Here is a 25,265-nt window from a genome sequence, read left to right on the forward strand (position 1 = left end):
ACTAGTGGGGTTGGGGCCATGGTGTCTAGTTCTTCTCTAAAAATAATCTCAGAGAATCATTCTTCCTCCAAAAGGTGGAGAGAGAGGCAGAATTACTAATGGAAGCCCACTAAACATGAGAAATGGGGAATAGGTGTTCCTCCCACCACCATCTTTTAACTATATTTCCATGCCAAAACAATCTCTCTCACAGTCTCTTGAGCTTTGTAGGTGTGCATGTGTGTGTAAATGTTCAAATAGAGAAAATAATATAATGACTCCCCATTGCCCCCTTAACCAGCTAAAACAATCTTGAAATTACACATAAACCCCAGTTAACTCATGCTGCTGCTGCTGCTGCTGCTAAGTCACTTCAGTCGTGTCCAGCTCTGTGCAACCCCATAGATGGCAACCCACCAGGCTCCCCCGTCCCTGGGATTCTCCAGGCAAGAACACGAGTGGGTTGCCATTTCCTTCTCCAATGCATGAAAGTGAAAAGTGAAAGTGAAGTTGCTCAGTCGTGTCCGACTCTTAGCGACCCCATGGACTGCAGCCTACCAGGCTCCTCCATCCATGGGATTTTCCAGGCAAGACTACTGGAGTGGAGTGCCATTGCCTTCTCCAAATTAACTCATGACAACACAACAAATATTTTTGGTCTTGGTTTAATTAAGTTTTTGTGGATGTTAGTACACATCAACAGTGTAAGAACTGCTGATGACTTGGCTAAAATTTGATAAACTACTAAAGATAATCAAAAGAATAGTTAAAATTATAAGTTCAGATGGTGGCTTTTAATTTAGTAAGCTACTGTGTACTTAGGTGAAAACCAAATGAACACTGGAATTGCATTACAAATTTGAAAGTGTAACGAAGCAAATAGGTTTTATGATGAATTAAAATACTAATATCAATAAAAACAAAATTCCCACTCCAATTAGGTATCAAAACATTTGTTCTGCAAGTGGAACTTACAAAAAACATTTAGAATTAACTCAATAACTGAGTAGTAAACGTAGTTTCATAGAGTTAGCTGACAATTGTATAGTAGTTTGAAAAAAGCTCTTCTCCTTGTTCAATGTCCCTGAGTGCAACAAGAATGACACAGCGCAGTGGGCTGAAAACAAAGAAACAGACAAAAGTCAGCAGTGTTAACAGATACAAGCTCATATTTTTAGTACCATCAAGATGGATTTCATTGATAATTTTATTCAGATTCCTTACTATCATCTTAATTTATGTATTTGATTTCCATAAAGAAATAGCTCTCGTTGCTGATGGAGGCATTTTAGAGTATATTTATTTTGCATCATTTAAAAAGCCCACAAATCAATAAGTTTATACAACTGACTACTTCTTTGAAAATGTTTCTATGTTCCCGTCCTCAAAACTGGTATCATAAAAAGCATTTTAAAATGACATTATAGTTCAACACTTCAAAAATTAATTTGTATCTTTGTATTCCACAAAGCTGGAAATGTTACTTAACATTTATTGGAATTTAAAAAAAATACCTTTTATGGACACAATAAGACATATGCATACCTTCAAGCTCCTACTCTTCTAACTTTTCCTGTACTTGCTGAACAGCAATAATATTATGCCCCAGAATGTCAGGTGAAAAAAACTTCATTGTTAAAACACACACACACACATACATATAGAGACATAAAAGTTATCAAGTACAGGGAATTGTCTAAGTTTTAAATATCATTCATCATCAAAGGACAATTTAATTGGGCCTGTATAAAATAAAGTTTGCTAGCAACTGGCAGCTAAGTGAAATGATATAAAGGCAATGTCTTCCTACAGTATTGTTAATAAAAAAACTTTTAAATATACAATTACTTATATTTAAAAATTGTTACTTGAGTATTCTCAGTAGACTTTCCACTTAATGCACAAAAAATAAATGTTACATTAAAAATATACATATTCTTGGGCTTCCCTAGTGGCTCAGTAGTGAAGAAGCCAACTGCCAAGGCGGGGGACATGGGTTTGATACCTGATCCGGGAAGATCCCACATGCTGCAGGACAACTAAGCCCAAGCACCACAACTACTGAGCCAGAGCTCTAGAGTCCGTGAGCCGCAACTTCTAAGCCCACGTGCCACAGCTACTGAAGCCTGTGTGCCTAGAGCCGATGCTCTGCGGTGGGAGAAGGCACTGCGATGAGAGGCCTGTGCACGGCAACTAGAGAGTAGACCCTGCTCCCTGCAAACAGAGAGAGCCTGTGTGCAGCAAAGAAGACGCAGTGCAGCCATAAATAAATATTTGTTCTAATCACTTATATGTGGAATCTAAAAACTACAACATACTAGTGAATATGACAACAAAAAAGCAGACTCACAGATACAGAGAACAGACTAGTGCTTACCAGGGGGTGGGAGGGGAAATACACGGGTAGGAGAGTAAGAGGTACAAACTTCTGGGTATAAGACAGGCTACAAGGATGCAGTGTGCAACATGGGGAATGGAACCAATATTTTGTGATGACCATAAATGGAAAATAACCTATATTAACACATTTTATGATGAACATAAAAATCTAAGTTATCATTTTTCACTTAAAAAAAAAAAACCCAAACTCTCTAGTTTTTTCTTAGAAAATATATATATATATTTTAAGGTACAGCATAAGACAGAAGATAGGAAAAACCCCGAGAAGAACTAACCTTTGTTTGTCATAGCTGTAGGCAATGTTTGGAAGATACTGCTTCAGCTCTATAGGGAAAACTGCAGGCACATCAAATTCCTGATAACAGACATTAGCTGCTCTGTCTAAGAACAAGTACGAAACGTTTAGAAACAGAACCATTTTATCAGGTCATGGAAAACAGTACTGAATTATGGCACTTGATGTATAGTTTTCTAAATTATCAGAAAATGTTCAAATTAATAATCACTCTTATGTTCCAGGCACTGGAAGATTATATACATACATATATTTGCATGTTTTATTATTTACTTTTTGAAGATAGGAAACAGAGGCTCAGAGAGAATAAAGGTTACGTAGAAGAGTCAGGCTTCAAGTTCATCTCAAATACCAAAGTCTGTGTTAAATGTAGTCAGATGATCAAGCCTTATAGGAAAATAAAGCCCTAGAGAAGATTGGTAACTCACAAACTTAGTAACAGAACCAGTGTAGTGATTAATCTATAAGGCTATGTTGAGGAACTGACAGAATAATCTCTAAGTTAACTAGTAAAAAATAACCAAGAATAGTGATCAAAAGGGCAGTTATCAATTGCCTTATTTATTGCAAAATCAGAATAAAAACAGTTAAAGAATTCCAATTCATGTACATCATTATCTCCCCAAATTCTCTGGTTGATATCAGCCATTATAAAATTTACTTCTGGGCTTTCAATAGCTGAGATATTAAACTTAACTGCCTCTGGCACTCAGTCATATGGCAAAGGAGGAACATTACCACTGCTGTATTTTTATCTCACAGCCCCAGGGTGCCAACTTACCATTTGAACAATTGTTCACATACTGTCCTATAGCCAATGGATTATGAATTTCTGATGTTAGCCATGTACTATCACTCATTTTTAAAGGGCCAAGTTGATCCCTCCCATTGCAAGATCTGAAACAGGTGAAAGCATTAGCTAAGAGACTGTTCCTCTGTACCTTAAAATTCAGTTAACCCTTGGTGAAATTTTTCTTAAAAACTTTTTTTTTAACTTTTTAATTTTGTATTAGGGTATAGCTGATAAACAAACAATGTTGTCATGGTTTCATGTGTGCAGAGTAGGGACTCAATCAAACATATACATGTACCCATTCTCCCCCAGACTCCCCTCCCATCCAGGCTGCCACATAACATTGAGCAGAGTTTCATGTGCTATACAGTGCTGGTGATCCGTTTTAAATAGAGCAGTGTGTACCTGTCCATCCCAAACTCCCTAATTATCCCTTCCCCACATTCTTACCGCCCCCCCCAACCCCCCAGCAACCATAAGCTCATTCTTGAAGTCTGTGTTAAAAAAACTTATCTAATCAATTGGGCAATTAACTAAATAGATTTTTTTGGGGGGTCAGTTTTCTAAATTGACTTTTTCAGAAGAGTTAAGGTTCACAGCAAAACTAAGGAAAAGGTACAGATGTTTCTTAGGTACCCACCATTCCCATACATGCACAGCCTGCCCAGTTTTCACCATCCCCAACCAGACTGGTATGTTTGCTCCAACTGATGAGCCTACACTGACACATCATAATCACCCCAGAGTCTATAGTTCGCCTTACAGCTCACTCTTGGTGGTGTACATTTTATGGCTTTGGATACATGTATAATGAGAGGTATCTATCATTAGGGTATCACAGAATATTTTCACTGCCCTAAAAATTCTCCATGCTCCACCTTTTGACCTCTCCTCACCTCCCCAGACTTTAGCACATGCCGATCATTTTATAGTCTCCATAGTTTTGCTTTTTCTAGAATGTCATATAGTTGGACTTTATATATTATGCAGCCTTTTCCAAATTGGCTTCTTTCACTTAGTAACATGCCTTTAAGTTTCCTCCATGTCTTGTTCTGGCTTGCTAAATAGATTTTTATTTAAAGTGCAAATGCCAGTGGTCAGAGTCATTGTGGTATGGTTCTGTCTCCTACAATTAAATTTGAACATGGTACCAACTTACCTATACACGACTTTTGATATTCCTTTGTCATTTCCATCGATGAGCACCCCATCTAGGCATCTAAAAATAAATGGATTTCCAATGGACTGGAAAAAGATTGGCTCGTACTTCTGATATACTGTACCTAATATGTAAGACAAACACATATTATAGCAAGCTATAAAAATCATAACCATCATGATAAAGGACCTTTCTCTAGAACATAAACAGAACATGGAAGAATTTGCTTTAATTTCTCTACCATTCTCCAGTCTAGACTACCACATTCTCTTTGGCTACTTCCCTCATTAAAGAGTGCCCAACAGCAGAAGGAACACAGAACAAACTTGTCCACACAGTCAAATAAAATATGACTATTTTGGTTAACAAAAATGTGAACATCACATTATAGGCTCGGTTTCAAAGTTGTGTTTTTGTTTTTATTTTTTAAAAGAGTTCTATTTGACATCTATTAAAGAGACTTTTAAGAAATGTGTTTTATATTTATTATTTTATTTTTAATCAATTTTGTTATTGATTTTTATTATTTTGTTATTAATCAATTAGTGTAGATATATATGGGAATAGATGGGGCTGGCATTCAGGTTGTTTTCCCTTTCATTTGCAATGGAGGAAAGGAGAGAATATTTACAGGGTGCTTCCTATGTTGCAGGCATGTTGAAAGTGAAGTCGCTCAGTTGTGTCCAACTCTTTGCCACCCCATGGGCGGTAAGCCTACCAGGCTCCTCCATCCATGGGATTTTTCAGGCAAGTGTACTTGAGTGGGCTGCCGTTTCCTTCTCCAGGGGATCTTCCCAACCCAGGAATCGAACCCAGGTCTCCTGCATTGCAGACAGACACTTTACCGTCTGAGCCAACAGGGAAGCCCTGTTAATCTATTTATTAAATTTATTTTAGTATTTATTTGTTTGTTGCTGGCTTGTTCTGTTTAGTCCTTATGGAGTTAGGATAGTTGTGAAGGAGGAAACTGAGATGCCCCTGTTTAGGGACATAGAATTAAGAAGATAGTAGAATGACTTCTTAAAAAACAGGTCTTTTGGACAAACATTCACACATACTTTCTATTGCACCAAATAATACTTTTAACAAATAATATATTCTACTGAGCAGTCCAGTTAATGATCTTTTACAAAGAAACTGCTTTACTTTTCAAGTTTAGAAATGGCAGGAAGATCTTTACTCAGTGATTTATAGATTTAAATTTAATCTTTATATTTTAATCCACATCATTTTTTACCTTTAATTATTATCTAACCCAAACTGACTTATTCTCTAGTAATTTCTAAGTAATCAGTCTTATCAAAGTAGGCCATACTATACTTGCTTAAATTTAAATATTGATTAGAAAAATTTCCTTAAAAGAAAAATGCATTTATCTCAAAATGGTCCCAGATACTTTCTAATACATGAGATAATTAACAAACAGTTAATTTCCAACTCAAGATTTAAAAGTCCATGGAAATCATATTTGTAAGGAAGGACTACAGATGCAGACATAGAGAATGGATTTGTGGATATGGCAGGGGAAGGAGAGGGCGGGACAAACTTAGAGAATAGCATTGAAACATATGTATTACCATAGTAAAATAGACAGCGAGTGGAAAGTTGCTGTGTAACACAGGGAGCTCAACCTGGTACTCTGTGACAACCTAGAGGGGTGGGGTAGGGGTGGTGGGAGGGAGGCTCAAGAGGGAGGGGACATAAGTATACCTATGGCTGATTCACGTTTTGTATGGCAGAAACCAACATGACACTGTAAATCAATTATTTGCCAATTAAAAAAAATGTGGAAATCAGTTTCCAATACAACCCCTTACTCTAAGGCTTATAGGGTTAGGTATTTTGTTGAACTTATATTTATCTGTATATAACAAACTCTTGGTCAAGTACTAATTATGTCATTACCGGGATACATAGATACAACCGCGCCTTTCCGTACCAATCCTTTAGTAACGAAGACACCTTTTCCAGCAGAAATCAATGAGCTAGGTGCTCGGGCAACACTGAAACCCAATGTCTTATAAAGAATTTCTTCTGGTGTAAAGGTATTTTGCTGCTGATGTCTGTATTCAAGCTGTTTCACCCTTGGATGCTGAACTGACAGTAGGTCTTGGTATTTTGATTTAACAGGTTCTGGAAGCACAGTCAAGATATCTGATTGTTTACTGAAATCATTTACGAATAGAGCCTGGAAAACTTTCAGTAATGTTCCTAGGACATCTTCATCTGAGATAACTTTGTCTTTGGATTCTTCTGGAACATATCGGAGAGTCCTGAAAATGGGAAAAGTTTCTATTCACTACCCTTCAACTGATAAAAGCCAGACTGTCTTGATGTCATCAGGGTTACTGGCCTTTATGAAGATAATTCTCATGTGTTTGAAGGGCATAAAACTTAAGAAGTTTGGAAAAGAGTTTTGGGGGTTCAGTTCTAGTAACCTGACTCACAACAATACTTACACAGGTCAACAACAGCTAATACTTATAAAAGGCCCATTTCATACCAAATTCTACTGGGTCCTTACTTTCATTATCCCGTTTTTGCAGACAAGGAAACTCAAGCTTAGAGATGTTAGGGAACTTGCCCAACGTCCTAAAGCTGGTAAACGGCAAAACAAGAAGCAGAAAACGGGCTGGTTTCCAGTACACCTAAAGCCATTATGTCCTCAAATTGCAGTGGCCCTTTTTACACGGGTGTAGCTTCAAAGACACATTTAACATTATATATATCGTCAGTCTCGCTCTGCTGCTGGTGCAATGGCACCCCACTCCAGTACCCTTGCCTGGAAAATGCCATGGATGGAAGAGCCTGGTAGGCTGCCGTCCATAGGGTCGCTAAGAGTCCGACACGACTGGGCGACTTCACTTTCACTTTTCACTTTTATGCATTGGAGAAGGAAATGGCAACCCACTCCAGTGTTCTTGCCTGGAGAATCCCAGGGACAGGGGAGCCTGGTGGACTGCCGTCTATGGGGTCGCACAGAGTCGGACACCACTGAAGCGACTTAGCAGCAGCAGCAGCTTCAAAGACACATTTAACATATATATGTCGTCAGTCTTTCTCAGGAGTACTTTAATGATCACTTTTTAAGTATTATTTTACTTCTTGTTTTACTTACAAGGAACCAATTTCCACCTCAGTTTGATAGTAGTGATGATGCATCTGAATTTACGTTTCTGTAGTACGAAACTGGGAGAGCTCTTTGGCTATACACCAGCTTTCAACGGAGCTAGTCTGCCTATTTAAGTGAGCATCACGTTAACGTCTTCCAAGCAGGCAATTTACTAAAGCCAGTATTAACACTGATCCTACGGCCTTGACTCGGCTAGATCGCCTTCTTTAGGCGCTGAATCCGTATTCTAAACCCAATACTCCGACTTGCTTTTAGTGGCTTTTTGCTCGTTTTTATACATCAACTACTCCAAGCTGTTACCCTCGCAGCAGAGCTGCATTGTTTTCTCCGTACAAACTACAGAGCTGTAAAAATAAACTACGGTTTGACTTTTCTAAGGCACTTCAAGCTCCTAACTTTGCCTTGATAGAGAGAAGGCCACGCACCTTCACGCCGTGCAAGTTATTTCCCTTTTTCAAAAGTTCCTATTTTTTGCCCAAACACAGGCACCCAACCTCTGCAGGCAGTTAGACTTAAAACTCAGGCCAACGCCCGCGGGCAACAAGGCCTGAAGACCTCGCAGCGCCGGGAACGATGGGAAATACGGCTTAGGCCCCGCCCACCTAAAAGCCCCGTGCTGTCTTCGGGCCCCCAGCCGGCCTGACTCAGCCAGCCACCGCCTCGCCCACCTGGGGCCTTGCCCACTTCGAGCCCCGCCCACTTAGGTCCCGCCCGCCTCAGGCCCGTAGGCCGTCTTAGGCTCCGCCTGCTTGAGGCTCCACTCGCCTAAGGCTCCGCCCACCTCGGTCCGCTAACGTAAGTCCCGCGGGCCGCGGTGGCGGCGCTGGGAGGTAGGAAAACGGCCTGGGTCGAGCCGCCTCGCCCTCTCACCTCGGGTTGTGGCTTAGGTTCAGCGCGATCCAGGGTACGAAGCGGTACCTGTAACGGCGCCATCGCTGCCAGAGGCCCCGCATCAGGCGGCCCGGCATGGCTATACCGTGGCGCCTGGACGAGGACGGCGCGGGAGAGGTGGGTCGCGGTCTCGGGCCCGCCCCGAACGAGGAGGAGCGGAGGCCGCGCCGTCCCGCCCCTTCGTGGTCTCAGCCCTCGTCGCTCCGCTTGGCTGTCCTGGTGCCCCTTGGCTCCAGTTGCCGCTTCTCCGTGCCTCCGCTTTATTGATGCCAACTCGCTGAAACAGAGGTTCGTAGAGCTGTAGGAGGGCCCCTTATTTCCTTTTCCTTTCTCCATTCGCTCGTGTATTTTCACACACGAGACTAACTCAGTCATCTTCAGATCAGCAGATGTTCATTAAGAAATAGATACATTGCCGTTTCCTCAGAATGAAAAGTCTGCTTTCCAGGAGTTCTTTGCCTCAGAGTGAGGGTGAATCCTAACCTAAAAGTCTAAATCGAACTAGTCAGATCTAGTGAAAATTCAGGGAAATTCAAGTAGCCTTAGGACTAACTTGCTCTATTCCAAATAGTAATAAAAAGAAAAAAAAAAACAACGTCAAAGTTTCTATTTCACCCTATTGTAATAGGGTAATTGGCAAACTCCAGAGGCTCTGCTGGCAGGTGTTTGGTAAATTGACATCCTCCAGAGTTAACCTGATTTGATAAATGGAGACAATTCAGTTCCAGGATGTGTAACAAATGGCATTCAGAGAGTAACTTTAAGGTCTCCAGACTTAAAAGGGACCAAAAAGAACTGGTTGACTTCTTACCTATAGTGATATACTTATCTTTAAAAGCAAAAAAGCAGTTTTTGTATATATTTCCAGTGCTTTGAAATTTTTTATCATAGGTTTAATCATGGAGGTGTACACCTAGTTTGAAGGACCATTTTGCCCAGACCTTATTTATTTATTTACTTTTTTGAATTATAGTTGACATACCTTATATTAGTATCAAGTATGCAATATAATGTGATATTTATATGTATCGCCACCATAATATAGTTAACATCTGTCACCATATACAGAAAATTTTTTTCCTGTCATGAGAACTTTTAAGATGTACTCTTACTGACTATGAAATGTGCAGTACAGTTTTATTAACCGTCATCTGCATGCTGTACATTAACATCCCCGTGACTTCTGTTTCTATGAGCTTGTGTTTTTGTTTTTTTTCAGTTCTTTTTTATTTTTGATTCCACATATAGGTTAGAATATACGCTACTTGTTTGTCTCTGTTTTATCTCACTTAATAATGCCTTTAGGGTTCATCCAGTTGTTGCAAATGGCAAAGTTTCATGTTTCTCTTATGGTTGAGTAGTAGTCATTGTGTGTGTGTGTGTGTTTACTGCATTTTCTTTATCCATTCATCTATTGACGGGCACTTAGGTTGTTTCAATAATAATGCTGCAGTGAATGTGATGCAGATAACTTTTTGAGATTATGATTTGGTTTCCTTTGGAAACAACCAGAAGTGGAATTGTTGGATCATATGGTAGTTCTAATTTTAATTTTTTTGAGGAAAACAGCCATACTGTTTTCCATAGTTACTGCATGGATTTACATTCTCACAAACAGTGCACAAGGGTTTGCCTTTCTCTACATCCTTCAGTTCAGTTCAGTTCAGTCTCAGTCGTGTCCGACTCTTTGCATCCCCATGAATTGCAGCACGCCGGGCCTCCCTGTCCATCACTATCTCCCGGAGTTCACTCAAACTTACCAACACTTGTTTTGGGCTGTCTTTCTGACAGATGCAAGGTGATATCTCATTGTGATTTTGATTTGTACTTCCCTGATTACTTAGTGTTGTTAGCGTCTTTGCATGTACCTGTTAGCTATTTAGATATCTTCTTTGGAAAATTGTTCGGATCTTTAGCCCATTTTAAAAATCAGATTGTTTTGCTGCTTTGATTTGTATGAGTTGGAGAATTCCATGGACTATAGAGACCATGGGGTCACAAAGAGTGGGACATGACTGAGTGACTTTCACTTCACTTTATATATTTTTTTGGACAATACCCTCCTTATCAGATTTGTGGTTTGCAGATCTTTTTTCCCACTCAGAAGCTTGCCTTTTCACTTTGCTGATGGTTTTCTTTGCTGTACAGAAGCTTTTTAGTTTGATGTAGTTGCACTTATTTTTTATTTTTGCTTTTGTTGCCTTTTCTTTTGATGTCAAATCCAAAAAATCATTGGTAAGAATGAGCTTACTGCCTGTGTTTTCTTTGAGGAGTTTTATGATTTCAGGTCTTATACATTCAAGTCTTTAATCTATTTTGAGTTAATTTTTGTGTATACTGTAAATTGGTAGTCTAGTTTCATTCTTTTTCATGTGGCTGTCTAGTTTTCCCAAGATCGTTTATAGAAGATATATCCTTTCTCCCTTGTGTATTCTTCTCTCCTTTCTTGTAAATTTATTGTTGTAAATTTATTCATGTGCATGGCTTTATTTCTGGGCTCTCTGTTATGCTTTTTTGATCTGTGTGTCTATTTTTATGCCAGTGTCATTCTGTTTTAATACTATAGCTTTGTAATATTTGATAACAGGCAGCATGCTGCATCCTGCTTTGCTCTTCTTCAATACTGCTTTGGTCATTTGGGATTTTTTGTGGTTCTATACAAGTTTAAGAATTGTTCTGTTTCTGTGAGAAATGCCTTTGGGAAGTTGATTGCATTGATAGGGATTGAATCTGTAGATGCACTGTGCCTAATTGCGGCACTAACCTGCACTGAATCTGTAGATTGCTTTGGGTGATATGGGCATTTTAACAATATTAATACTTCTAATCCATTAGCATGAAATGTCTTTCCATCTATTTGTGTCTTCTTCAGTTTATTTCTTTAATGTCTTGTAGTTTTCACTGTCTAGGTCTTTTGCCTCCTTGGTTAAATTTATTCCTAATTTTTTTTTTTTTGGATGCATTTGTAAATGTGGTTGTTTTTTAATTTGTCTTTCTCCTTGTTCTTTATTAGTGTATAGAGATGCAACAGATTTTTGCATGTTGAAATTGTTCCCCAGAAGTTTACTGAATTTATTAATTTAACAGTTTTTTGGTGGAGTCTTTAGAGTTTCTTATATTTTGTATATTCAGTTTCTTTTATTTATTAAAGATATATTTTGGAGTCTCCCCTTAGTTCGTAAAAGTATACTTCATTCTTCTGTCTGTTTCTAAGGTTTCACCTTCAAGTTTAATATTTACTGTAGTTTTCTGGTAGGTATAATTTATAGAGTTTAAAAAGTTCTCTTCTGTTTTTTATTTGTCAAGAATTTTTATCTTAAGTTTTAAATGAATGGTGAATATCAAATACTTTTCTTTGCTATTTATTGAGATGATCACATAATTTTTCTCTGTTCTCCTGTTAATGTAGTAAATTATAATATTGTTGTTGTTTAGTCAGTCAGTCGTGTCCAATTCTTTGCAATCCATGCACTGCAGCCCTCCATGGGATTTCCCAGGCAAGAATACTGGAGTGGGTTTACATTTCCTTCTCCAGGGATCTTTCCCACCCGGGGATCAAACTCAGATCTCCTGCATGACAGGCAGATTCTATACTGCTGTGCCACTGGGGAAGCCACATTGTCAAATGTTGCACCATCCTTGGATTCCTGAGATGACACTACTCAGTTGTGAATGACGCTTTTGTCACACTCTGTCATTTAAAATATTTATTTATTTATTTGTTTATATATTTTTGGCTGTGCTGGGTCTTTATTGCGGCACGCAGGCTTTCTCTAGTTGCAGAGAGCAGGGGCTCCTCTTCCTTGTAGTAGGCCGGCTTCATTGCGGTGGCTTCTCTTGGGGCGCACAGGTTCCAGGCACTGGGTTTCAGAAGTTGCAGCACGTGGGCTCAGTAGCTGTGGCGCACAGGTTCTAGAGGGCAGGCTCAGTAGTTCCGGTGCCTGGGCTTAGTTGCTCCGCAGCACGTGGAATCTTTCCTAACCAGGAATCAAATGCACATTGGCAGGTGGATTCTCTTTTCAGTTTCATGGCTTGTTTGTAGTTTTATTTCAGATTTTGGTATTAGGCTTATGCTGACCTCCTGAAATGAGTTCAGAAGTGTTCCTTTCTCCTCTACTTTCTACAAAAATAAAAATAACTATAAGATTGGTGTTTCCTTTATTGAATGTTAATAGAATTCACCACTGAAACCATGGGCTTCTAGTTTTCTTTGATAACGAATTGAGTTTCTTTTAAAGACTGTAGGGCTATTCAGAATTTCACTTTCATCTTGTCTTAAGTTTGATAAGTTGTATTTTTCATGGAATTTGTTCATTTCATCTAAGTCATCAAATTTGGTAGTATAAAGTTGTCCATAAATATAATCTTACTGTCTTTTTAATGTCTATATGATCTGTAGTGATAAATTCATTCATAATTTTGGTGATTTGTGTTTTCTTTTTTCCTTCATCATTGTAACTGGAAGTTTATGGATCTTTTCAAAGAAATAGCTTCTGATTTTATTAATTTTCGCTGTTGTTTGTCTATTTTCTGTTTTGTTCATTTTATTATTTTATATATCCTCCTCACTTTGCGTTTATTTTGCCCTTCTTTTTCCAGCTTCTTGAGGTAGAACTTTAGCATCAGTGTTTTTAGACCTTTTTTCTTTTCTAATATATGCATCTAAAGTTAAAAATTTCCTTCCAAGCATTATGTTTGCTGAGTCCTGGGAATTTTGATATATTGTATTGTCATTAGCATTCAGTATAAAATATTTTTAAAATTTCCCTTGTGATTTCTTTTTTGATTCATGATTTAGATGTGTTTTTAATTTCTAAATATTTGGGATTTCCCTAGATATGTTACTGTAATTGGTTTTTAATTTTTTTGTCATTAGAGAATAAGTATGTTTTCAGTTCTTTTAAATTTATTAACTTGTCTTATGTCCCAGGATATGCTCTCTCTTGGCAAATATACCAAATGCTGTTGAAAAGAGTATATGCTTTATAGCTTTCTGGTTTAAAATTCTATAAATATTAGGTCATAGGGGCTGCTAGTGTCCTTTAGATCATCCGTGTCTTTAATGATTTACATAAAATTTTAAATACAGATAAATGAGAAACAACAGACTGCCAGACAATTTTCTAATATAAAATATATGACGATCAAAAGATTAGTATTGGCAGGCATGGAGATGTGCTGTTGTCCAAAACTGCCCTCTTCTCTCTGATTCTTTACCCCTGCTTCCTATTGTTTTCAGTCTCTTGAAATACTCTACCCAGTTAAAGATATGTGTGCTGTGTTTTTTCATTTAAAGCCCATTTATGCTGTTAATCACAAAAATGCCATGTAGGAAAGATAAAGTTTATTATTAATATCCTAAAAATCCACAAATAGTGCATGTGTCCCTAAATGGATTCTAACTTCCAGAATTAGTTCAGAATGAGATTTCAACAGATAATCCATTGAGCACCTGCTGCATCTGAAGCTCTAGTGTAGGAGACAGATACTAAACACATAAATAATATCAGACAGTGATGAGTGCCCTGGAGAAAATGAGGTAGAGTCCTGAGAAGAGAGTGGGATGGAGGACTTCGTGTGTGTCGTCTGTTTCCTCCTGGGACTTCACTCTCTTTATACAGGTCACTTGGGGGTGGGAACTGGTGTAGCAACATTGGATAGGGTAGTGGCATGTATGACTGAGACCTAAATAACAAGAAGACACAAAACTTGGGAAGATCTGTGGGGAGAGTCTCTGGATAGGAAATGCAAAGGCAATGAGATGGGTAGGAGCTTGCTATGTTCAAGCAGGGAAAAGAGGGCCACGTGGCTGGAACATGATAGTAAAGGAGAAGGGAAGGATGACGTCAGGGAAGAGGCCAAACCATGTGGGGCATTGCAGGTTCAGGGAAGGATTTGAGATTCTTAGTGCAGTGGGAAGTCTTTGGAGGGTTATGAGCAGAGAAGTAATAGGATTTGATTCTTGTTTTTAAAAGACCAGTTTGAGTATTTTATGGATAATAGGTGGGCTGTCACTATACATGGAAGGTTAATTAGAAGGCTAATATAATAGCTCAGGTGAGAGATAATGATGGTTTAGACTAAGTGGTAGCTATGGAGATGTAGAGAGTGAATGGATTAGGACTGTATTTTGGAGGAGCTGACGGGACTTGCTCATGAATGGATGTGGGAGGGTGAAGTTTTAAAATACCTGTGAGAAATGTCAAGTAACTAGTTGAATATCCACACCTGGAGCCATAATCAGAGATAAAAGTAAGAGTCTTTAGCCAGAAGACTTGAAGAAGAGATGGCAAAGAATGTAGATAGAGCAGCAACCATGAGTTTTGCAAGATACAGGCCTGTGATGACTTGATCAAAAGCAGTTTTGGGAAGTTTGAGTGTGTTGAGAAAATGTGAGGTGAAGTAGGAAAAACAAATGTACACAACTCTTTCAGTAAGTTTACGAAAAGAGACGCCAGGAAATAGGGCCAAAGGTGAAGAGAACTTTTGTAAGATGAAAGATCCTATAGTGTCTTTGTGTGCTAATGAGAATGATCCAACAGAACGAAAGAAATTGATAGAGATGTATGACTAATTTCCAGAATAAAGTTCTTGAGAAGGTGGGAGCTGATTCAGAGGGTAAGTAGAGAGGTCCTCTGACAGGAGCATGGACGCACCTTCATCTGAAGCAAGACATAAGGCAGAGATTATGGGCTCAATGGAAGGTGTGTTAGGGGATTTGGTTGGAGAAAGTTGAGGGCTAAATTGTGACGGTTTCTAGTTTCTCATTGACCTATGAGGCAAGATCTTCAATGAGAATAGTTACAGTAGGGTAATATTGGAATTTTGAAATGAGAAGATAAGATTTAAAATAGCCCAGAATTAGAAAGCCAGTCTTATAGGGAAATGCAGGAGGGAATTACTGAACCATTTAAAATAAACCCACCAATGTTTTTCTGCTCTTGGACAAGAAAAGAGGGGTTCTCGTTCCACCTTCAGAGGGAGTTAAAATTACTCTCTCTGTAGTAAGTGATGAAAAGATTGAGTTTATGTTGACAAACTAGCAGATAGTCAAACCTTTTATGAATTCCTGGCAGTTTATCCACTTAATATTTTTTATGGTCAGGATCAGTAAATAACTTAGAGCTTTGACTTTATCCAAGAAAGAACTGTTTTTCAAACTGTTGGAGGACAAGCTTATTTTGCATGAGTCCTTATTTCACAGTTCTTTGCTGGAAGAGAGTTGATGTTTAAAGTTGGTGGATATTCTGGAGCCTACTTGAATAGCTACATCATCTAATGTGGGTAACATAACTGGCAAATATTTATTCACTGATAACTGTGTGCCTATACATCCAATATTATGGTCTAGTTGGAAAAACATAATTATAAATATTAAATAATAGTTACCACAGAATTTGAGTATGAGTTACTGGAGTAAAGGAGTGCTTCAAAGAGAAGTAGATAGACGAGAGGTAGAAAGGAAGGGATGGCATAAACCAGCAGTTCTCTAAGTCCTGCCTGGTGACACAGGGGTCTCTACGACCATTTTAGAGATCTGCAAGGTCAAAACTATATTCATAATAGTACTCAGACGTTATTTGTCTTTATTCTCATTTTCCCACAAGGGTACAGTGGAGTTTTCTAGGGGTCACATGATACATGGTAAGACAGATTGAATGCAGAAGTAGGTATGAGTATCCAGCCATCTTTTATAAAGCCAGAAATAAAATAGATTTGCAAAAATATTAAAATACCATTCTTTTCACTATTTGGGGGAATTTAGCTATTTTTCAAAAAGATACGTTATCCATATTAACATATAATAGATTTTTTAATTGTTATTTTTAATGAATAAATAAAGTTTATCAGTTTTAATATGATACACTAAATATCAATAGGTATAACTCACATAAACAAAAGCTCCTTGGGGATTCTCAGTAAAATTTAAAGGATAATGGGGTCTGAAGACAAAAATGATCAAGAATTGAGTGTTACAGCCACATATTATAATGCAAATTTTTAAAAGGAAAGTTGTGACAAGGCGTTTTATTAACTTCAGATATTGAAGTTAATGTCAGTTCTGTGAATGACAGTAGTATATTGCATATTGATAAAATTAGACACAAAGTATTTTGAAGTCATTTTGTGCTTTAGGATCTAAAATACTGTGTGAAATAATTATCATGAAAGTGGTTTTCCCAGGGCGAGGCCTATCCAGATGTGTTGATCCCTGCAACTTCCCCAAATGGGGAAAACGCAGCTGGATAATTTGTGGTAGTGAAGGACTGTGTTCATACTTTCCCTTGGAAAAAAGAAAGTAAAAGAAAAGAAAATACTGCATAAAAAGGAGAAAAAAAATGGTCTCTGTTAGTCTGTGAATTAGCAAAACTCACCTTTTTCTCCAGGCGTCCCAGGTGGCACTAGTGGTAAAGAACCCGTCTGCCAGTGTAGGTAGCCGTAAGAGGATCAGGCTTAAACCCTGGGTTGGGAAGATCCCCTGGAGAAGGGCATGGCAACCCACTCCATTATTCTTGCCCAGAAAATCCCATGGACAGAGGAGCCTGGCAGAGTGCGGTCTATAGGGTCGCAGAGTTGGGTACAACTGAGCACGCACGCACACAACTGAGCACGCACGCACAACCACCTCTTTCCCCAACCACTTTGCTGCCATCTAGTTTGAGAACCATTGGCATGAGCAAAAGTGCAGAAGTGGGAATGAATACTGTGGGGTCTACTCAGAATAAAAATTTGCATTAGATGTAGTAGGAAATGAAATAGGCAGAGTAAGATCAGACCATTATGAAATCATGAGATAGGCAGTAGGTAGTCATTGAAGGTTCTTAAGCAGAGCACTAGCATGTGGGACTAGTTTGAGAAGCTCAGAGGAACAGTGGTTGGCAGCTGGGTGAGAGTCTACCAAGAGCAGGTGGTCTTGAGAACAGGAAACCAGGAAAGAAGGCATCATGTGTCTTTTTAAAGCCTTTCTTTGGTTGTAACTGTTAACGCTTGTCTCAAGGGGATGGCAGAATAGTATTGTTCTCTAAGAAAACGGATAAACACTGAACTTAAGGTTTTGATTGGAAAAATGGAATTATCAGTGAATTGCCTTGAGTTTTTTCAGTTTTCTAAAAGGAGCAGTGAGATTTATTCTTGAGAAAAAAGTGGTGTAAAGTCTGATTTTCAGTTATGTGTCAGTCAGAACACTGCTGAGAGCATCCTTTCATTAAAGAAAACGTTTACTCTGGTGCCCTCTTCTGGATGTTGTGTCAGTTCAGTTCAGTGCAGTCGCTCAGTCGTGTCCGACTCTTTGCAATGTTGTGTAATTCCCTAAATAATTCTAAAGGTGGTCAGTTAGTGAAGGCTGAATTGCCACTGAAATACAGAAATCCCGTTACAGGGGAAAAAAGGGAATAAAGGTAAAATGCAAAAATAAATGAAACCAAGTTTAAGAATAAACAAATATGTTCCCAATTTTTTATTTTTAAAATTTCTAACCTATAGAAAAGTGCAGGGAACAACCAAATATCTTTTATGTAGGTTCATCAGTTGTTAACATTTTGTAATAATTCCTCTCTCTCTCTCTCCACACACACACACACACAACATATGCCTGTGCACTCATGTCAGAATGACGTTTAAAGTGAACAGTAATTCACTATCATGAATATAGCTCCTATTTAAATTTTTCAGATTTCAAAAATACCTTTTATAGCTGTTTGTTCTTTTATTATTTGCTTTTAAAATTGGGTCAAAGTTAATCTAGTCTAATCTATCCCTGTTTTTGTTTTTCATGACATGAAACTTTTATGGGTACCAAAATTGAATCAGCAATTTAAAAACTCCCAACAAACAAAAGTCCGGGCCCAGATGGCTTCACTAGTGAATTCTACCAAAAATTTAGAGAAGAGTTAACACCTACCCTTCTGACACTATTCTAAAAAATTGTAGAGAAAGGAACATTTTTTTAACTCATTCTGTGAGGACACCATCTCCCCGATACCAAAACCAGACAAAATATCACAAAAAAGAAAATTACAGGCCAGTATTACTGATGACATAAATGCAGAAATCCTCAACAAAATCATTATCAAAGCAAATCCAACAATACATTAAAAGGATCATACATCATGATCAAATGGGACTTATCCCAGGGATGCAAGGATTTTTCAGTATCCACAAGTCAGTCAGTGTGATATATCATATCACATTAACAACTTGAGGAATAAAAATCATATGATCATCTCAATAGATGCAGAAAAAGTTTTTGATAAACTTCAGCATCCATTTATGATAAAAAACACTCTCTAGAAAGTGGGCATAGAGGGAGCGTACGTCAACATAATAAAGGCCATATATGACACACCCACAAATAACATCATATTCAGTGGTGAAAATCTGAAAGCAGTTCCTCTAAGATTAGGAACAAGACAAGAATGCCCACTCTTGCCACTTTTGTACCACCTGCAGCAGTCAGAGAGTGAAACGAAACATCAGCCCAAATTGGAAAAGAAGCAAAACTGTCTCTGTTTGCAGATGACATGATAGTCTTCATAGAAAATCCTAAAGATGCTACTAGAAAAATACTAGAGCTCATATTGATGACTGTGGTAAAGCTGAAGGATACAAAATCAATATACAGAAATCTGTTGCTTTCCCACAGACTAACAATGAAATGTCAGAAAGGAAAACTAAGAAAACAATGTCATTCACCATTGCATCAAAAAGAAAATGCCGAGGGATGAAGCTACCTACAGATGTACAGGACCCATACTGGAAAACTATAGGACAGGGAGGAAAGAAGTTGAAGACAACACATGAAACATATGATGCGTCTCTACCATGTTCTTGGATTGGAAGAATTAATATTGTTCAAAGGACCATATTACCCAAGGCAGTCTGTAGATTCAGTGCAATCCCTAGCAAAATACTAATGGCATTTTTCACAAAACTAGAACAAATAGTTTAAAAATTTGTATGGAAACACAGAAGACCCCCAATAGCCAAAACAATCTTGAGAAAGAAGAATTAAGCTGGAGGAATCACACTTCCTGACTTCAGACTGTACCATAATTACTACAAAGGTATAGCAATGAATACTCTACTGGCACAAAAACAGGCAGGTAGATGAATGGAGCAGAGTGGAGAGCCCAGAGGGAAGCCATGCCCTTACGGTTAATCTACAACGAAGGAGGCAAGAGTATACAGTGGAGAAAAGACAGTCTCTTCAGTAAGTGTGCTGGGAAAACTGAGCAGCTACACATAAAAGAACGAAATACCATTCTCTAACACCATGCTGCTAAGTCACTTCAGTCGTGTCCGACTCTGTGCGACCTCACAGACGGCAGCCCACCAGGCTCCCTGCCCCTGGGATTCTCCTGGCAAGAACACTGGAGTGGGTTGCCATTTCCTTCTCCAATGCGTGAAAGTGAAAAGTGAAAGTGAAGTCGCTCAGTCGTGTCCGACTCCTAGCGACCCCATGGACTGCAGCCCACCAGGCTCCTCCGTTCATGGGATTCTCCAGGCAAGAGTTCCGGAGTGGGTCGCCATTGCCCTCTCCATAATCAAAAGTAAACCCCAGATGGACTGAGAACCTAAATGTAAGAACATTTCCTAAAGGAAAAAACAGGCAGAACACTCGAACATAAATCATAGTATCATCTTTTCAGATCCATCTCTAGAGTAATGGAATTAAAAACAAAAGTAAACGATTGGGACCTAATTAAACTTAAAAGGTTTTGCACAGCAAAGGGAAACCATACACAAAATGAAAAGACAGCCTACAGGATGGGGGAAAATATTTGCCAACAATGTGACCGACAAGGAATTAATTTCCAAAAATTTCCAAAAATAAACAAACAGCTCATACAGCTTAATACAGAAAAACAAAACAAAGAACAGCTCAATCAAAACATAGGCAGAAGACATAAATAAGCATTTCTCCAAAGAAGGCATATAGATAGCCAACAGGCACATGTAAAGATACTCAATATTACTAATTATTAGGAAAATGCAAATCAAAAACTGTGATGAAGTATCACCTCACACCAGTCAGATTGAGCATAATCAAAAAGTCGACAAGTAATAAATGCTAGAGAGGATGCAGAGATAAAGGAACCCCCCCTACCCTGTTGGTGGGAAATGTATCAATAAATTGCTTCAGTCAGAATGGAGAACAGGCTCTTTTCAAACTGCTGCATTTACACTGTTCTCCAGGGCGAGTGAGTCTGCACGTGAGCCCTTTAAGAGAGATATCTCAGTTCTCTACAGCCCTTTGGTCCAGGGTCCAAGCCAGAACCTTCTGGGGGTTCATCTCTTCCACTGCAGGTCCCAAGGCTTGCGGGACCCGATGGGGGCATGAACCCCTCCCTCCTCGGGGAGAAGCTCTGCACGGTTGACATCCCTCCGGACCGTGGATCACTGCTCTGCGGGTGGGGTTTTAGTAAGCCCACTCCTTGCCTCTCCTGCTTGTCCCAGGGTGGCCCTTTTATCATTTATCATGAATGTGCTGGTCAGTGAGTTTTCAGGTCTTTTCTAGAGGAAAGTGTTCTGAATGTTGATTTGGTGTGGGAGTTGAGTTCCAGATCTTCCCACACTGCCATCTGGGACCACCCCTGGCCTTTATGTTTCTGTTTTCTCCTTATCTTACTTATCTGTGGTGTCAGGGTAATGCTGGGCTCATAAAATGAGCTTGGGAGGTTCCCTCCTCCTCAGTTTTTTAGAAGAGTTTGCAAAGGATTGGCATTAATTCCTTTAATGTTTGATAGAACTCCCCAGTGAGACCATCTGGGCCCAGGCTTTTCTTTGTTGAGGGGCTTTGGAGTACAATTCAGTCTCCTTACTTGTTATTGGTCTGTTCAGATTTTCCGTTCCTTCATCACTCAGTGTTGGTAGGGATATTATCTTCTATTGATGTTGACATCACTCTCCCCTCATACTTTCTTTTTTGTAAATATTTACTTATTTATCTGGCTGTGCCAGGCCTTAGTTGTGGCGTGGGCTCTTTCATCTTCTGTGTGGCTTGTGGGATCCTTCAGTTGCGGCATGCAGGATTTTCTTTTTTTTTCTTAGTTGCGGCATGCGGGATCTAGTTCCCTGACCAGGGAGCTCGGAGTCTTATCCACTGGGACCACCAGGGAAGTCCCTCCCCCTCATACCTTCTTATATAGATACTGCAGTTGTCTTCTGACTTTCTCTGCCCCTTCTTCAGCCAGCCCCATTTGATTCTTTCTTCAAGATACTGCTAGAACGATCTTCAAAAAAAACATACATGGCCATGCTACTCCCTACCAAAGGTTTTCCAGTATTTCCCCATTCCTTATTATTTCCCTTCCTTTCTTCTCCCTTTCATCCTAGTTACAGCCCTCATCCTCTGAGTATGTCTGCGTAGATGTTGGGAGAGCTCATTAAGCAAATTAACACTTAGTCATCTCAAAAATAAACTCTAATACGAATTTCAGCATTGTGGGAAAAAGAACTCTGGGACTTGACTCTTGCATCATCGGTTTAGCCTCACTGTATTTCAACGAGGCAAAGCTGAAGTGAGGGCTGTGGGATAGGGGTCAATGAGACTCCAGGTTGATGCAGAGTGGTGAGGTTGGCTTCAGTTGTGGGTGAAGTTCTTCCATCATGCGGACTTTACATCGCCACTGGGATGGCACATTTGAATGCCGCATGTGCATAGTTAGTGGGCTTGTCTGGTAGCCCAGATGATAAACAATCTGCTTGCAATGCGGGAGACCTGGGTTTGGCCCCTGGATCGGGAAAATCCGCTGGAGAAGGGAATGGCAGTCTTTTTGCCTGGAGAATTCCATGGACAGAGAAGCCTGGTGGGCTGCAGTCCATGGGGTTGCAAAGAGCTGGACATGACTGAGCGACTCACACTTTCATTTTCATGTATAGTTTGCTACATGGTAATTAGGCTTTAGTGGTAAGCACTTCACACTAGTGCTTAAAATCAGACATAATTTTCTCCTCATAGGTTAGTTCTCTAGCATTTATAATCAGCATCTCCACTTTTCCCTTATGTCATGTATCTCAGAAGACAAAAGTCCTGGAATCAGTTTCCCAAAGCTGAGATTTAACTCTCATTTTCTACTTCTTTTTTTATTTTATAAGCCTGGACCCAGCTCAGAAGTCAAAAGCAGTTAGTCACAGGCCAGATAAAACATGTGAATTTTGTTTAGCCTACAGTTCCTTATAAAAATGTAAAATTAGCTTCCAGTGTGTAGACATTAAAAAATTGCATGTAACATCTAGATCTCTCCAGCTTCTTTTGAAAATTTACAGGTTTTGGCAATAGTGGGCTTTTTTTCTTCAGTTCCAACATGGTAACCATTGGCCCTCTTGGACATGAATTTGGCCTGAACTCACAGGTCAGCCAAAAGCTCTGTTAAGGATATTCTAGCCCCACAGTATTCTAGCTGATCCCAAGGCTAAAGCATTTGAGTCTGTGACTCTTGGGTCACTTCATTCACAAAACACATATTGTGCATCCATTGTGCCTAGCACTGTACTGAGCCATTTATATAGGCTCTCTTCAAAACTGTTGGTTTCATCTTACAGATGCAGAAATGGAGGTTCAGAAAGTCAAACAGGAGTTACACGACTGGGAAGTGGCAGAGCCAGATTTGACCCAGGTGATGCTTCAGGCTCTGTGCTTACCGTGTCCATCATCATCACCTACTTTAAAAGGCCCATCCTTTCCTTGCTTGTGGCAATTCAACATGTGACTTTTGCTTATAGCAAAATTTAAAAAATGACAAACCTATAAATTGTCACAACATGGAAATACGGCAGTTTACATACATTTCTGTTTGTCACTGTGTTCTCCATTGATTGCAGTACTTCATACATTCTATTTTATAACAAGAGTTACTACTATGTCAGGTCACAATTGCATTCTTTGGCATTTCCATATGGGCATGATACCCCAACATTTTTCTAGAGTCCATGTAACCTGCAGATTTGACCATTTTTAAAAACTGTTAGTATCATTTAAATAGAATCAAGGAACAACAGAATTATTAATTCCTCTGAAACAGAAAGCTTTACTCAAAGTTAGTATTTTCCTGAAATGACTGAAGTCTGCCCTTTAGGAACAATATTCAGAGCCTATTTAAAAGGTGTACATTTAAAACCAAGCTATTACATAAAGTTTAAAACAAATGTAAAGACACAGGATGGCTTCTGAACTCAGTTTTTCAGTGACATGACCTATCTTGCAGGGTGATCATGTGAAAAACGACTACTGAGCAGACATACAAAGGATGAAAGTAGAAAACAACACCACAATAAAAACAAGATACAATCGAAGACTAAACCCTGGGGTTAGCCACATGAGTTCCCTGGTACACCTTGAATTGCAGAATGATTGAAATTGCCTTATCTCCTCACTTGTGAAACAGAACATAATCACTGTGTTGCAAAGTGTCCCTGACAAATAGTAGCTGGTGAATAAATCTTTATTCTCATTCCCAACAATTTTAACATAGGAGGATGGTTTTTATGTTTTTCTGTATCATGATCGAGTCATATGAACAGAATCAAGTTTATCTGTTGCTGTCTGGGGACAGTAGTAGTGTTTATATGCAAGTTTATGACATGTCAAACCACGTAAGGAAGGTTTTTTTTAAAAAGATGTAATTTTTCAGTTAATTTTTTTAAAGAAAAATTTCTTAAAATGCTTTCATTTTGTCAAAAAAGCATTTGATGTTGATAGTGGGGGAGGCTATGCAATATGTAGGATCAGGAAGTATATGGGTAATTCATGAATCTTCTGCTCAATTTTGTTGTGAACCTAAAACTACCCTGAAAAAGTATACAGCTTACCTTGCCTTTAGGTTACTTTCCTTACGGGTTACATAGGTGGGTGGAGAACTTAAGCAAGTCAGTCAATTTGTTGTTGCTTAGTTTCTGTGTTATGTCTGACTCTTTGTGACCCCATAGACTGCAGCAGGCCAGGCTTCCCTGTCTTTCACTGTCTGCTGCGGTTTGCTCATATTCATATCCATTGAATCTGTGATGTTATCTAACCATAGCATAAGTCAATATATTGAGGCAAATGGAAACCAGGTTTCTTACTGTCCAGAAAAGGAGTTACAGATATGGAAAGAGGGAAGTCTCGAATGAATCTGGATAGTGGTAGACTGAAATTGAAAACTGGTATGAACTTATGGTTTTTGTGTATGTGTGTGTGTATTTTGCATATGTATGCATAAAACTATATACAGATATATAGTCTAGCTTTGTCTACCAAGAGGGCGTGGGAGCAGTGACACCCCAGAGCAATGAGCATATCTAGCACCGTTTTTTATCGGTGGAGTCAGGGCTGTTTGGAAAAATGCTGATCCCAAGGCTGAAGCAAACACACAAGATGGGTCTGAAAGTATAGAAGTGGTCAGAGAATAATGGGTGGCTTGTCAGTCCAGAGAGAAGCTAAGCTCTGAGAGGCTCCCAATAGCTAAATGTGACAATTTGAGTAAATCTGTGATGACAATAATGAATTCTGTCTCACTGAATAGGAATCCACAAACCCATTTTGATATGTGAGTAATAAAGAAGAGGTCTTCCTTATAGCAAAATGCCCATTAATAAATATATGGTGCTTCCCTGGTGGCTCAGCCAGTAAAGAATC

The 25,265-nt window shown here is 39.0% G+C and overlaps 1 protein-coding gene and 1 long non-coding RNA gene across 3 annotated transcripts; one reads left to right on the plus strand and one right to left on the minus strand.

The window, feature by feature from the left end:
• SETD9 (SET domain containing 9) lies at positions 1–8,784 on the minus strand. 2 transcript variants are annotated; one of them, XM_055555135.1, is made up of 6 exons: positions 8,630–8,784; positions 6,532–6,899; positions 4,627–4,750; positions 3,456–3,571; positions 2,655–2,760; positions 1–1,096 (listed from the first exon to the last, which is right to left on the minus strand). In XM_055555135.1, exons 1-6 carry the CDS (start codon positions 8,725–8,727, stop codon positions 1,009–1,011), a joined length of 900 nt encoding a protein of 299 aa, XP_055411110.1. In that variant the 5' UTR covers positions 8,728–8,784; the 3' UTR covers positions 1–1,008. The 2 variants fall into 2 exon arrangements, with proteins under 2 accessions (XP_055411110.1, XP_055411111.1); XM_055555136.1 differs by lacking the exon at positions 8,630–8,784 and adding an exon at positions 7,745–8,156.
• Positions 8,341–23,420, plus strand: LOC129633248 (uncharacterized). The gene is made up of 2 exons (XR_008704972.1): positions 8,341–8,938; positions 23,195–23,420. It is a non-coding gene; the product is annotated as an uncharacterized LOC129633248 (long non-coding RNA).
• The last annotated feature ends 1,845 nt before the right edge of the window (positions 23,421–25,265 follow it).

The sequence above is a fragment of the Bubalus kerabau genome, chromosome 18, assembly GCF_029407905.1.
Source record: "Bubalus kerabau isolate K-KA32 ecotype Philippines breed swamp buffalo chromosome 18, PCC_UOA_SB_1v2, whole genome shotgun sequence".
Taxonomy (NCBI): domain Eukaryota; kingdom Metazoa; phylum Chordata; class Mammalia; order Artiodactyla; family Bovidae; genus Bubalus; species Bubalus kerabau.

Coding starts and splice junctions, on each gene's coding strand:
- SETD9 (XM_055555135.1), bottom strand. CDS start 8,727: ATGCCGGGCCGCCTGATGCGGGGCCTCTGGCAGCGATGGCGCCGTTAC. Junction 3,572..4,626: donor ATATCAAAAGTCGTGTATAG/GTAAGTTGGTAC, acceptor CACCTGTTTCAG/ATCTTGCAATGGGAGGGATC. Junction 2,761..3,455: donor TGTGAACAATTGTTCAAATG/GTAAGTTGGCAC, acceptor ACTTGTTCTTAG/ACAGAGCAGCTAATGTCTGT.